The sequence below is a fragment of the Acanthochromis polyacanthus genome, chromosome 19 (genome assembly GCF_021347895.1).
Source record: "Acanthochromis polyacanthus isolate Apoly-LR-REF ecotype Palm Island chromosome 19, KAUST_Apoly_ChrSc, whole genome shotgun sequence".
Classification (NCBI taxonomy): domain Eukaryota; kingdom Metazoa; phylum Chordata; class Actinopteri; family Pomacentridae; genus Acanthochromis; species Acanthochromis polyacanthus.
In genome coordinates, this window is record NC_067131.1 from 31,007,615 (window position 1) to 31,023,357 (window position 15,743).

Sequence of the window (15,743 nt, forward strand, 5' to 3'; positions counted from 1 at the left end):
TCTCTGCATGCAGACGGGAATAAAACGGTCTTTTGTTTCCAACCATCTGTTTTTAGGAGGTTTTTTAACAATATTTTATTAAATTAAAAAAAATAGGGAACTCGTCAGCACAAGATACACCCAATCAAGTATACAAAGTGCAAAAAAAGAAAGACAAAGACAACAATCAGCACACATAGTCATCACATTACATCAATTATATTATCATCATCTATACTTCTTCCCTTTCCTAATAACAGGATACACCGCAAACGGACATCGTTTCATTTCTTATCATATACTTGTAAAGTCAAAGGAAGAGCTTCCCTTTTGTAGCAGACCAATAAGGTCATCAGGAAGATGATTAAGAAACGGTTGCCAAATTTGATAAAAGACAATATCATTCCCTTTTAAGGAGGCACTGAGGTGTTCCATAGGGAGAACTTGGAAAGTTTCTTTGCACCATTGAGTAACTGAGGGGGGCTTCTCCTTAACCACTGTAGAAGGACACAGCATCTTGCTAGAAACAAAAGTTTTTGCAGTAAGGTTATCTGTGTGGTGGTTAGAGTTAACGGCCTCATAGGGATATTCAGACGGAGTAGGCCTGAGTCTGTCTGTATTGTTTTGAATAGTATTGAACTAAGTTCTTTTGCAACATTTATCCAGAATCCAGATATTAAAGGACACAACCATAAGCAATGATAGTAAGTTCCCACCTCTTTTTTACACTTGGTGCACATGGCAGAGACCTGGGGGAAAGCTAAGGGGTGAACTGCATGTGTAACATTCTATGCTGGTTTTCTCTCAGTCCGTTACACACAAATAATTTCTTTGCAGATTCAAAAGCATCACACCATCTGCTGTAATCCAGGTCAATCCAGAGATCTTTTTCCCACAGTTCTTCAGCTCCGATGTCTCTGACACTGTCACAAGAAAACAATTTCCCATAAAAAGAGAAATAAACCTTTTGATAAGTGCAGACAAGCTAAAGTCTAACAGAAAGCTTTCAATTGAATTTTTAATTGGTCAGTCGAGTGGGAGTGAGCATGAGGACTTCACAAAATGCCTGGTCTGAAGAAAACCAAAGAAATGGGAGTGTGGGATCCCGTATTTAATTTGAAGTTGTGAGAATGACATTTCCATAAGTCAGCCACAAATCTCAATCCCTTTGAATTCCAATCATTAAAGATGCCCGTACCTGTACCTGGGGGAAGGCTCTGTTTTGAATTAATGGCTGTAATGCTAAAGAAAAGCCTTGTTGTCCAGCATGTTTGGTAATATCTCGCCAAATTTTGAGAGTAGTTTTAAGAAGGAGATTGTTTTCAACTTCTCCTGGGAGCTCATTTTAGTTTATTGTTAGCAGACTCAGAGGGGAGCGAGGGGCACAGCACCAGGCATCCACATGGGCTTCTTTTGGGTTAAGGAAATGTTTAAGCCAGCTGTATACTATTCTGGGATGGCAAGCCCAGTTATAATACAAAAAAACGGGGAACGCTTGACCTCCCCTGTCTACAGGCAGTTGTAGAGTCTTCATTTTTAGTCGTGGTCTCTTTCCATGCCACAGAAACCTAGAGATAGATCTTTGAATATCTGAGATAGCTGACTTATTGATCCTGAGTGGTAACATTTGTATTGGACATAAAATTCTAGGAATAACATTCATTTTAATTAAGCTGATCCTATCCATCCACAACAAAGGGAGATCAAACCACCTGTTCAGATCATTCTTAACTGATTTTAAAGTTTTTATAAAATTTAAATTGTATAGATCTTTAATTACAGCAGATACTCTAATCCCCAGGTAAATAAAACCAGAAAGTGACCACTTGAAGAGAAAATCAACCAGGGTGGTATGGTCTCCAAAGTTGCCAAGAGGCAGAGCCTTTGATTTCTCAAGATTAATTTTATATCCTGAAATCTCACCTTTAGCTTTTAATCTAAACAGCTTAAAGCAACAGAAGTGTTTCATGAGACAGGAGAGGAGCGAGCGTATCAGCAAGCTTCAAACAAATATGTCAAACTCTTAAAAACACAATATTTTGATGCTGAACCTTCATCTGGCGAATGTTTTGTGACCAGACAGGACAAAGTTAGAAAACACTCCATATGTGCTTCCAACAGTCACCAAATTACACTCAGTCCCTATTTAAGGTGTTTCTCTTTACTCTAAAACATTAGTTAGATGAAGATCAAGCACCAAGATGTCAAGAATAAATGCATATTTGCAAATGAAGCAGATCATTCACACAGCTGGTGGATGGAGAGGAAAAACAAACTCTTATTCATGCTGTTTCCTCTTGGTTCTCGGTTCAGTTTGTTTCGCCTGCAGCCTGATTGAACTCCAGGTGTCTGTAATGAGTCTAATTGGTGGAGAGCAGCTTTATCAGAGCAGCTCCTACGTTCAGCCATCACCAGGCTCATGAGCAAAAGCCGCTGAAGCTGAAATCACTGTTCTGAGTCAAACATGGCGCTCGCTTTAAGGTCAGTTCACTGCCTTTGTGTTCAGTTTTCCAGACGTTGAGCCAGACTTCTGGTGGCTTTAATAGTGTCAAACTGTCTTACAGGGTTTCTTGGATCTGCCTGCTGTTGTTTAGCATCGGTACTTGTTTTCCCATAGACTCACCAAGTAAGTCACCATCTCTATGATTCTAATGCAAATTACCGCTTTCCTTTTGAGGTTGTAGTCTTTTTACCTCCTGGTTTTATTTGGTTAAATCCAGCAGGAATGTCAGTCCCGCAACAAAGCTTCTCAAGCGCAAATTTCAGGAAAGACCTCAATTTTTGTGCTTCTCTGCACATCAAAAATGTTTTAACCATCTGTGTCCTAAGCTGTTTCTGGGTCTCTTTATGAAAAATGAACAACATGGAGAGGGAAGACAAATGTTTGCTGTATGGCACATCTCTAATACTATTAATCAGTAAAAAATTTACTATTTACACAAATTTAAAGCAAACATGTAATCAAAATGTCTTTTAAGTGTCCATAGGTGCTTTTTGTTTCTAAAATGAGTGTTCTACATGCTAAAGTTATTTAACAATGTAGCTTTAACTTATTTCTGTTCTCATCTGTCTGCTGTGTAAACACTGCCTGCAGTTCAGCTGAGAATATACCAGAATATGTCACATGACTTCAGTCACTACTAGTTTCATGGTTAGGCAGAAATAGAATCTTGATTGAGCAGATAATTCTATTTTTAAACTAGAAAAGCACTCAGAGCGCAGACCTCCGCTAGGCCATTTGTCTGTCTGTTAACAGCATAACTCAAAAAAGTTGGTGGCCATCTCAACTGTACAGAGTCCTTCAAAAAATCCTGGATCCAGACGGTGATCCGGATCATCTCCAAAATCGAATCGATTGTTACTTTTGCTCTTCTGGACATTCTATAAAAAATTTGGTGAAAATCCGTCCATAACTTTTCGAGTTATGCTGTTAACAGACAAACAAACTCTGATTACATAACCTCCTGGTGGAGGTAATGAGACCTGTAGTATGAAATGTTTTAAAAAAAAAAAAAAAGAAACAGAACTCTAGTCTGAGATCTGGTTGAGGTTTGTAGTTGTAACGGAGTGTCATGGACCAGGATTTGTACTGTTTCTGGTCCTAATAAATGGTCATTATGGCATTCAGTGGTATAAACTTTAGTTGCACTCTTGCAGTGTTTCAACACTTATAGACTTCCTTTATTGGGTGTAAAAGCTCTCTCACTCCTTTCTAATCTAATCCTGCCCTCTTGTCCAGACGACCCGTTCACCTTTTCCCTTATCGGACCTGAATCACCTTCGGTGTCCCTGCAGCATGAAGCTGCCAGCCAGCAGACGGGCTCCCAGACTGGAAACCAGTCCCCACGTAGCCTGGGAGCTCCTAGTTCAGCTGCGGGGTTCTTGTCCGACTACGAGCCAGGGTTGGCCATGGCTTATGACTCCAGCTCTGACCCCTCCGGTGCCCCAGCAGGTCGTTCCTTCAGGCCCTGGTACCTCAACCGTCTCCCGAAGAAGACTCCAGACTTCCAAGCACAGCAGCAGTCTGGTTTGGACAGCGGTGGAGGATCCAGCCCTGGCTATGACAGTGCTTTCTCCCCTGGAGTTGCATACTCCGGGAGCTCAGGTCCTGGATCTGCTTCCTCCAGCGGCGGCGCTGCTCCCAGCTCAGGAGGTGGGGCTGGTCTGTTCGGATTGCCATTTGTTCCAGGCATGTCCTTCCTGAGACACTTGATTCCGCATCGTCTCTTTCCGGATGCCAACGCCTGGGACACAGATGAGGTACCGCTGGGTATGATCGAGCCTCCCGCTGTGGCGCCTTCATCTTACATCATCCAGTCCAGTAACGGCTACCAGCGAGCTAGAGAGCTCTTGTCCCACTCTAAATACTCACCAGACATCTTCGACCACTTTCTTTTACCCCCTATCGTCACCCAAACACCAGCTGAGACTCCAGTTATTGAAACTCCGGGGGAAAAGGCCAAATGAGGTAGAAATCTATCTCCACTTCAAAAGGTTGTTCACACTGCTGGATGTTCTGTCCTCACTAAACTGTCTTGTCTTGCAGGGTGAATTCGGTGATTAACTTCGGCTTGCTTTGAAAACTTGGCATGTCTGAATGTTTAAAATATTAAATCTATCCATTAAAGCTCATTTCTGTGCTTACTGCCTGTGTTGTCACATGTACTTCATTTACATATGATCTTAAAATACCTTGGAGGAAAACTCTTCAAATAGGCGTTAATGTCCTTGCAAACATATCTGAAGATGGTGTAGTTTGCACTGTGCTCAGGTCTCAACATTAAGTCTCACTGTAAGCTGAATTAGCCTGTCAGGCGGCTAGTAGTGGTATCTCTGGTAAGACTTTACAGGAAGTATTTAGACAAAAATGCAGATTCTCTGCCCAGGCTAGCAAGATTTCCATGCAAAAATTTGTGCACCTCTGGACCAAAGTTCCATTAGTCCTGTCTATGTAGTAGTTAAATGCTAACATTAGCATTCAAACAAATTAAGTGGTCAGAATCATTAAGTAATTTATTCTTTCTGCTGCTGTACAGAATAAAAGTCCAACCAGATGTAGAGGAAAGACTAAACACTGAAAAGAAGTGGTTTCAACCATCTGAACCAGAGTTCACCTTCAACTTTAAACCATCAAATCTCAAAGTGCAGTTAGTTTCACAACCATTTATTGTGCACAGCTAAACTTCACCAGCAGCCAAATTTAAGGTCTGTATAATAAAATACAGCTCAGTAATTGGCTTCAAATATGTGACTCAAGTTTCTTTTAAAATACTCAGTCTCATCACTGCATATTTATATAAACTGCCAGTTTTAGCTGTGCAGAATCAATGATGGGAAAATTAGTTTTATTTGAGGCATTGAAATGAATTCAGTCAACACTATAAACCACCAATAGCTTTCAGACTTTCATGTGACTTTTCATGTTAAATTTTGAAAAGTTATTTCATATTTTTACAAGCTTGAAAAGTTGGGTTTGTGTCACACACCCTACTCTTGTATAACTGTAAAGCACTCCATGGTTAAACATGTTTCCTTTTTCAAATGTGAGATAAGCAGTGCAAGGAGCTTGTTTCTGAAATGCCACAAAATCCTGAAAATAGCACCATTTTGTTCCATGAATCAGTCTGCAGAGTCAACAGGATGTTTGCTGTCCCATTTTGGAATCGGTAGTGTCTACAGATACGGACCCCTAGCCTGTGGGCTATGGATACAGCACTTTCCATTTGCCAGACAGATACGGACCATACGCGAGTCTCGCAAGTCAAGAAGCTGCTAACCACTGCAAACTGTTGAAAGGTAAGCAAGGGTTAGTGTTAGGGTCAGGTTTAGGGTCCGTACTTGTAGTACCGATGCTACGGGTCCGTACCTCCAGCGTCTACCGGGAGTCACGTGACCAGATCTCGTGTATCTGATTGGCAAATGGAAAGTACGGGTCCGTATCTCTAGCAACTACCTTTGGAATCAAACCCATCACTGGTTTCCTCCCAGTTTGAAACCAGCGGAGCTACCATTAGCGCCGGTTAGCTTCACATTGCAGACGACACAAGTCATGACAGCAAAACAGTCAGAGCTAATTTACATACATGACATTCAGTTTTGTTTACAGTCTGATCGGCAGAGTGAATGTACCAAAAAAAACAAAACAGGAAAGCACAGTTACCATGCTATAGGCCGCGGTGCTATCGCTATTAATTTAATAGTTGAATGGTGTTTCTAAGTCCCAGGCAGCGGCTTCATTTCACCAAAGATCTACTTAAAGGGCAGTTATACTGAAACCACTGTTAGCTAACCTGGTTCCAGACCTCTGATTATAAAACAAAGAAAGATGGTCACACAAGATCCCAAACATTGCAGTTTTCAGAACTGTCAAGACAAATTCTGCAAAAAAAAAAAACTGAATATCTGGAAGCAGCTAGCATGTCATCTGACCAATTATCTTAGCTAACTTGTTTCGTGGTAGCAGTTTTGCGCAAACAGTGCAGTCGGCTAAGCTAGTGGTTACTCTGCATTAAACAAAGCTTTGATACCCAAAGAAATAGCTAGCTAAACTACACCAACGTGACAAAAGTGTTTTACTAGATGAGAAGCTACTCTTCTTATTTGTTTAATTTTTAAATAAACTTGACAGTAATTGTTATTGTTTTGCTGTCCACAGACAAAAAATATGTAGCTAGCCAGTAGTTAGTTTGGGTTAGCAGGCCGCACAAGTAAACAGGAAAAAAATGACTGCCAAGCCTTATTGCTTGTGTTTAAATCAACGTAAACTTCTTAACTTTAACGGCTCATGTTTGAAAAATGCTAAAATAAATTGAGCAATTAGCTGTTTCAATTCTGCCAAAACGGCAAGAGCAGCATTAGCCTCAAAGAATAGCACCAAAACTCTGAGGTTAAAAAAAAAGTGATATATATGAGCAAAAGCATCTGGTTTCCACACATCTGTTAGATTAATCTAAGTTCACTTAAGAAAAGAGGTCTTTTGTTGCTGTTGGGTTCAGTTTATAGCTAACAAAAAACATATAGCTAGTAGTTAGCTGCTAGCTGGGGTTAGCAGGCCACAAAAGTGAACAGAGAGGTGAAATAATTACTACAAAGCCTCATCGCTTGTTTTTACATAGAATAAAATTCTTATCTATAGTGGATCATGTTTGTAAAATGCTAAAATAAATTGAGAAAGCTTAAGATAGCTATTTCAGACTATTATCTGGTGTGATTAAGCTTCAAATTTTGCCAAAATGGCACAAGAGCAGCATAAACCTAAGAAAGCTACTACCTACAGCACCAAAACACTCAGATCTTAAAATTTATATATATATTTTTTATTTTTATATCCCTTATTAGTCCCACGAGGGGAAATTCCGAATATATATATATATATAAGCAAAAAAAAAAACATATGTCTGATTTCCACACATTTGTTAGGTTCATTTAAGTTCACTAAAAACAAGAAGTCTTTTGTTGCTGCTTGGTTTAGCTTCCAGCTAACAGAATTTAATGCTAACATAGTGCTAAAGCCTATGAATAACAGAGCCGCAGTGGAGTTTGGACTTTTGTTTATAGCAAATTAACACCTGTTTTATCATTTCTATCTGGTACACTACTTTTGGTGGTATGCTAGACTAATATGTAACTAAAACTGTTTAGTCAAACATCATTATAGCTGTTTTTAAGTAGTAGTTGTCACTTTTTCTGGCTCTGGTGCAGAAAATCAGCCACTGGATTCATTTTTACTGCTGCTAACTGCACGAAAAACTAATTTGGGCAGTTTGGATAAATATGTAGCTGTAATGCCATATCTACACAGAATATCAATCGCAATATGAATTTATGACATTTAAACCTAAAAAAAGTCTATTGTTGCATTTGGAACCAGCTAACCAGTGTTGGCCAGTGGTATTGCTCACAGTAGAAGAGTTTATCTCAGTAGAGAGGTACTAACAACCTTATTTTCTCAATCAAATCAAATCAAATTAAGCTAGAAATCCGTATGCTACACCCACACTTCCATACCATCATTACACCACGTAGCTTTCCTTTGGAAACACCAACTAGAAGTCTGTTAACAGCTACTAGCTAGCTACATGATTTTCACTGTCTGAAGACGACAAATGGCTAAAACTTAACATAAAATAATTCAAGTACCTTCCGATGTAGTATTCACTGTGGTTCATTTTATGTAGCATATCTGCGAGCTAATCTTACTACTCTTTCCCAGTAGCTTGTCGAACGTAGCAGCTAACAAGCAAACATGTTAATTAACGCAGCCTACAATGACTTAAAAACACAACAGAATGATGAAGTAGTTTCAAAGATTGAAAGGTCTGGAGCCAGGCTGGGTGCAACATGGATAACAAACACCTGTGGAGGTAAAACAGTATTTGTGTGATTGTACTGATTCAACAGAGGCTCATATTGGAAAAAAACTGGCCGGAGTCTCACAGAAAAAACAAATAGATCAGGCTTCAAGACTGCCTCAAAGCCCAACTACGACATATTTTTCACTTTATAAATGTTAATAAACCGACATGCTTGTACAAAAAATAAATATACACATAACATCTTCATAAAATCAAGTTAACACTTCACCTCGTTAGGACGTTGCCGGGCAACAAAAAGTTTGCCAGGAGAGAGCAACCATTAGCTCTTCAGAAAGGACGAGTGGTTGAGGCAACATCAGAGCTCATTTTTGGTCATTTCTACACCACTTCATTTCAAAGATCACTTGACGTTGTTCCGATGCAGTAAATCTTTGCAGTGACTAACATTCAGTGTTATGTTTGAAATTTAGCCGCCACCTTCTGAACATTTGGCCCCGATGTTTTGAAACCGACACGTCATTTCTACCCTGAAATCACTGGACGACACCGTTTTAGTGACAAAAGGACAAAACCAACAGTCACATCACGTCACATCATGACACCACCCATGTTAATAAAGTGCATAAAACAAACCATAGAAAAAAATAGCAAAAAACAGGCATTGGATAGAAACCTACATGTCTTATACATTGTATAAATAAAGTTTTTTTTTCTGTTTGCATGCAGTTAGTGGAGCAACTCTACGTATCTTCATCATCCTCCTTTCTCCTCATCCGTCTGCAGAGGCTTCAGGCTTCATGATCTGGTAGGTGATCAGGTACTCTGGGTAGGCCTGTGGACGCCAAGAACAACCACAAGCTAATAAAACGGTGCTTTATGTTGGGTTTATGGTGAGCAGGTTGGCATGAGGGATCAATCGATGTGGTTTAGTGGTCAACGACACTGATAATTGGATATTTGGATACTGGATATGGATATTCACTGGCAGTAAACATAAATATTTTGGTATTAAGATTTAGAAAAATAAGATAAGGCAGCACAGATAGCACAAGGCCAATGAAAACATGTTCCAGGTCCATGGCACTATGTTACTTAAAGATGTAACTAGAATATTTCAATGCGACTGGAAACGAAGCATTGTTGTCATTAGAGAAACATATCTCAACAAACACCGCATTGATCAACATGAAATTTGGTTTCTATGTTCATGATCTTTGCCAGATTTGTTGATTGTGTAAAAAAAGTTAACTTAGCTTAGCACAAAGATGCATAAACTAGCCTGGCTTTGTATGAAGGTAGCAAAAATGCTGGTTTCAGTTTGTACAAAAACTTCAGAAATTTGCTGATTTGTGTATTTGATTATTTCTCGGTGCTCATGTTGCAGTCTACCTGGCTAGCATGTAGTGATAATTTAGCCTTTAATTTGTTAGTAAGAGCCATTTTTAACACTAATTTTACTAATAATAACTGTTAGTACTATAATTAGGCTGTTTTTACTGCAAGAACCCTAAAATGGCCTGGACCTTTGGGTTGTAGAAAGGACCTGGTTCATGGTAGGTTCGTCTGAGAAACGCTGAAAAACTGCTGTGATTGGTTAAACTCAGACCAATCAGAGGACAATGAGCGCATTTTATATCCATCAACAACATAAAATATGCCATGTTTCCATAACCAGCCTCCACTGATCTATTTCCGACACAGAACTGGAGCTATGTCCAGTAACTACCATTTGTCTTTGCTTTGTTGCACTCAGAGTTAGTGTCATTGTTGAAGATGTTGGACTCTACACTGTAATGAAAACAGATTTGGTTTTGGACATGTTTTAGACCAATTTCCATCTTGGTTTAACAGTTAGGCTCAGATTTGTTTTATACTAGTTTCTAACTTCTTCCCAAATATGGTTTTAGATAGGCGTTAGACTAGTTTCTAACTTGGCTTCAGGTTTGGTTTTGGATGTGTTTTAGTCTGTTTTTTAATTTGGTTCTAAATTTGGTGGTGGATAGGTGTTAGACTAAGTTCTAACTTGGCTTCAGGTTTGGTTTTGAATAAGTTTTATGCTGGTTATGAACTTGACGACACTTGGTTTGGGACATGTTTTAGGTCAGTGTCTAACTTGGTTTCAGACTTGGTTTTCCCTCCGTTCTTGTTGAGAGTGGTTATGTACTACCAATAGTTTAAACAATACGACATGTTAATCTTTCAGTGCATGAATATGAAGAATGTGTTCCTCAGTAAACTTTAGCGGTGCTGCTAGGTGGGTTAGCTTACTGTTTCCCCTTGTTAGCAGTCTGTATGAGAAGCTAAGCTAACTAGCCGGTGCCTGTAACCTTATATTGAGCTGACAGACATTGAAATGGTTTACATTTTTCTAGGGAACAGACTTTAGAGATCAGATCAAATATTCTGCTGCTGGTCTACAGAAACCAAATCAGCGTTGTTGTGAGACGGTCGCAGAATCTCAGAAAAATGACTGAAAGACAGAAAACAGGATATTATGAGAGCAAAAAGCAGCCAGCAGCTCTGCTTTAAAGCTCCTCTTCATCTCTTCAGGGGGCTATCAGCTGGACGGTCGACCTCCGCCTGTAATTTCACCACTCATAGCACCGCTGATTGCTTGAGTGGACGTCTATTGATGGCGGATTGAGAAGAGCCATTCGTGTTTCAGCAGAAGAAGACACTGCATGTTCTATTGTCTGTGCTCTCCACTTATACAGCGAGGGTTTGTCATCCTGCTGCTGTATGTAGGACACAAAGGAAAACTAACCAGAAACTCTACCAGCATCTTCCCATGTAGTCAGTGGTTACATTAGGACTGAATACTGGTTTAAAATGTGTGCAACTCCAAACACGTGTCATTCAGACTTCTACTCAGTGAAATAAAACACTTAGGTTTTAATATTTATTGTCTCTTTACTGTGTTTATCGATAATTTTTGTGTGCTTTCGTTGTTGTTGTTGTTGTTGTTGTTCGTCCATCGAAACGATGAGGACCATAACTTCCCACTATGATGTCGATTGGTTCCGGTGTGTCCGGAGATGGCTGGTGAGTCCAATCCGGGCACGGAAGTCGCGACCACAATGATGGCACTTGAAGTCGCTCTCTGTTGTGGTTAAGGTACTTGCTAACCTTGCTTTCCTGACGGCTCGCTTCTCCTGAGCAGCTAATGTTCTTGCTTGTTCTGAGTTTTTGGCACCGAGATTGATCATGTAGCGCCAGTTTGGTCGATCACTGGCTTGAGATTCCCAACTTTCCCAATTGATGTTCATAGCCTTAAGAGAGGATTTGAGGACATCCTTGTATCTCTTTTTCTGACCTCCCACAGTTCTCTTGCCTTTTGAGAGCTCGCAGTAGAAGAGCTGTTTTGGAATTCTGTAGTCGGGCATTCTGTGCAAGTGACCGGCCCAGCGAAGTTGGCTTTTCTGTAAAAGAGTATGGATGGATGGTAAATCAGCTCTCTTTAGGACTTCTGTGTCGGGAACTTTCTCTTGCCAGTTGATTTTTAGGATTTTACGAAGTCTTGTTGTATGGAAATGCTGTAGTTTGGAAGCATGTCTGCTGTAAACTGTCCAGGTTTCGCATGCATACAAGAGAGTGGTAAGGACAATCGCTTTATAGACTTTGAGTTTGGTTGCTAGAGTTATACCTCTCCTTTCCCATACAGTATGTCTGAGCCTGCCAAAAGCTGCACTGGCTTTTGCAATACGATTATTGACTTCATCATCTATATGGACACAGCGAGATACTGTGCTACCAAGGTATGTGAAGCTGTCAACAGACTGAAGTTTGGCACCCTTAACCATGATGTTGGGCTCTATATATGTCGTGCTAGGTGCAGGTTGATGCAACACTTCCGTCTTCTTGGTGCTGATGGAAAGACCAAAGTTGTCACATGCCCCTGAGAATTTGTCCATAGTTTGCTGTAATTGCCCTTCAGTAGTAGCAATTAGGGCACAATCGTCAGCAAAGAGAAGATCAACTATCTTTGTAAGGTGTACTTTGGTGGATGCTTTCAGACGTCTTGGATTGAAGAGTTTGCCATCAGTTCTGTACCGAATTTCGAGACCGAGATCTACGTCAGTGAATGCATCAGAAAGCATGGCTGAGAACATGATGGAAAACAGTGTCGGAGCCAGAACACATCCTTGTTTTACTCCATTGCTGACGAAAAATTGGTTTGAAGTTTGACCATCATTGATCACATGAGCCATCATTCCATCGTGGAACTGGCGTATCATGGTGATAAAAGTTGGAGGGCAGCCATACTTAGCCAAGATTTTCCACAACCCCTCTCGACTGACGGTATCAAACGCTTTTGTCAAATCTACAAAAATAGTGTAGAGATTCTGATGCTGTTCTTGGCATTTTTCTTGAAGCTGTCTTACAGCGAATATCATATCGACTGTGCCTCTACTAGCCCTAAAGCCACATTGACTTTCCGGCAGTAAGCCTTGCTCTAAGTGTTTTATAAGACGGTTCAACAACACTCTGGCTAGTATCTTTCCTGCGATAGAGAGCAGTGATATCCCTCTGTGGTTGTTACAGTCTTGTCTATTTCCCTTACGCTTATATAGGTGAACGATGGAGGCATCCTTAAAGTCTTGAGGAAGGGTTCCTTTACTCCAGCATGATGAGAATAGCTCAGTCAGCTTCTGGGTTAGCGCTGGTCCACCTGATCTGTATATCTCAGCAGGGATAGCATCTGCACCAGGGGCTTTGCCACACGAGAGCTGGTTGATAGCTTTGGTCACTTCTTCAGTGGTAGGTTTCAGGTCGAGCTCTTTATTAATTTTTACTTGTGGGAGCCGATTGATTGCAGCTTCATTTATTGCAGAAGACCTATTCAGAACGGAGTCAAAATGTTCTGCCCAGCGATCAAGAATTTGGGACCGGTCAGTCAGTAGTGTCTTGCCATCAGAGGACAGGAGAGATGAGGATCCAGACAGTGTGGGGCCATAGATAGTTTTAAGAGCATCATAGAATCTTTTTGCGTCGTGTTGATCAGCATACGACTGTATTTCGTCTGCCTTATTACTGAGCCAATGGTCTTGTATGGCGCGGAGCTTGAGTTGCACTTTGCGCCGACATTCTGTGAACGCAGCTTTCTTTGCCTCTGAATTTGGGTCGCAATGAAGGACAAGATGAAGTCTATGCTTCTCATCCAGTAGGGATTTGATCTGCAAGTTGTGTTCATCAAACCAGTCTTGATGTTTCCTTCTAACTAAGCCCAGCTTCTCTAAAGACGTTGTATAAACCAAATTCTTGAGAGTTTCCCACTCCTCCTCTACAGATGCATTCCCAAAGTTGAGGTTAGCAAGCTTACTGTTGAGGTCATTGATGAGGCTATTAGCTGTATGCCCCTCTTTCAACTTTGAGGTGTCCAGTTTGAAGTGCTTTCGTATGTCTGTCTTAATGCACCAACCAGGAGTAGTGCTTTTAATTTTACTGCATTTTGCACAATGACAGTAAAGATTTTCTGTTTCTCTTACAGTTAAATGTGACCAGACCACACTCACATAGCATTCAGCAGGGAGATCGGATGAGTTTTTAGGGAGGGGGAAACTTGATGTTAAGGGAACTGTTAGATTTAAAGTGAAGGTTTTACAGTCTTTAACATAAAATTATAGAATAAATTCCCATTCTACATTCTTCTATCTCAACGTATTACCATTAGAATGAACTAGGCGAAGACATGTTAGATTGCAGACCATGAAGATTTATATACAAGAAAGTCAGGGGGTATTTTAGAGGGATTATCCCAAACAGAGAGGAGAAAGGACATGGCAGAAAGTTCATTTCTCTGTTGTTTTGCAGTTCTTCTCCTTATACTTTTACTATTTTACAGTCAGACACAACAGGATGAATAAATATTTTTTTAAAAAAAACACTTATGGATGTCTCTGTCAAGTCTTCTTGCCCCCGATTCAATCAGACTCATTCGATATAAGATTTGCTGATACCGTTTTCCGAGAAAATACACAATTCAAGTACTGTAGATCAACTGTAGTACCTGGTTGTTCCACCAGGGGAGAGCCTCTTACTGTTAAATACTGTAGAGACCAGAGGGTGTGAGGTCAAACAGAGAGCATTGTGGGGATTTAACTAGTTAGGGGGCACCATGACAATGTCTTCATTTATGCTTAATGACCTCCAACCAGCATCCAATTGCTGCCTTTAATATCTCCATGGATAAAAACAGCAAAATCAGTACAGGACAAATGTCAAGTGTGTTTAGTTTTAATTCTAAATTGATCAATTACTGATTGATAATACTTCATTAAGAATAATTTAAGACATTGGTATGACAGTGGACATAAAAGCTCGTATTGATACTGATAAGTTGAAAAACAGGATGATCAACCTCGATGTCAATCTCTGAGCTGGGATCAGAGCATTCCTACCAATGATTCTGCTAACACGTGGCATGAAGGGATGGAAAACATCCTGACCTGCTCTCCTCTGTAGATGACGTACTCGGCCAAAGCGAGTCCGTTGACGCTCGGCCGGCCGGTAACCGAGTGGTGACCGGGCGGTGAATGAGCCATCTTCATGGCACTGAACTGCAGGAAGGATTTACCCAGAGTCACCCTGCAGAACAACAGGTGCCTGGAGGGACAAAAAGAGCACAGACTGTAGTGTAGAGCATGTATAGTATCTGGTAGTGCTGGATTTAAAGGTCTTATCTCTAGTAGAAAGGTTGATGTGGTCGTCAGGCCTGAAGCTGCTGCCTGATGTAGCTTGTTTTTATCTCCTTGTTGGTTTGAGTTTAAATATGAAGATGTGTCGACGGTGTTTTTAACGAATAAGTTATAGAAGATGTTACATTGAATGTGTCTGCTATTTGTAATGCAGCCGTAGTGTCTCTATAAAATGCCACATTAACAGCTGATGTGTCTGAATACAGGTGTTGGTCAAGGAGGGGGTGGAGTCCAGATGTTGTACCTGTGGCAGATATAGCAGGACCGGTCTTTGTGCTGAGGGCAACCCGTCCCTCCTCCGATCCCGTGAACGTACTGGTTACTCTTTGACGAGTTCTCGGCGAAGTAAATCCCGGCGCCGAACATCCCTCCGATGTAAGCGTGGCGCTCATCAAAGCCTTTATGGATGATGGCGTTGACGAACGGAGAACCTGTACGGACACGGTATGTTTAATCCTCTGAATATTACGTTACAACTGTAAATACCACTACTGGTTTTGCTGGTATTGCTACCTGTATGCTCCTACCATCTCTACTACACGTGCTCCTGCTGGTACTACTACTGTTGTAGTACTGTACCTTCCACTCCTACTGCAGTTACTGCTGCTTTACTACCGTACTTCTACTATTTGGATTACGTGTTGTCATTATGAGTACAGTTAGAAAGTAGTGAAAAACAGCCACAAAACCAATTAAAAACGAGAGCAACATCTGTCCAAGACCGAGTTAGAAACTAGTCCAACGCCTATCCCAA

At 40.7% G+C, this 15,743-nt stretch overlaps 1 protein-coding gene across 1 annotated transcript in view; it reads right to left on the bottom strand.

Annotated features, from left to right (window-relative positions):
• Positions 1-47: 47 nt before the first annotated feature.
• LOC110968418 (poly [ADP-ribose] polymerase tankyrase-2) overlaps positions 48-15,743 on the bottom strand; it is a 53,445-nt gene continuing 37,749 nt past the window's right edge. Inside the window, exons 28-30 of the mRNA XM_022218301.2 lie at positions 15,234-15,420; positions 14,741-14,897; positions 48-9,126 (exon numbers count right to left, since the gene is read on the bottom strand). Of these exons, the coding sequence (XP_022073993.2) occupies positions 9,064-9,126; positions 14,741-14,897; positions 15,234-15,420 (407 nt within the window). The 3' untranslated portion in view covers positions 48-9,063. The remainder of the gene's footprint in view (positions 9,127-14,740; positions 14,898-15,233; positions 15,421-15,743) is intronic.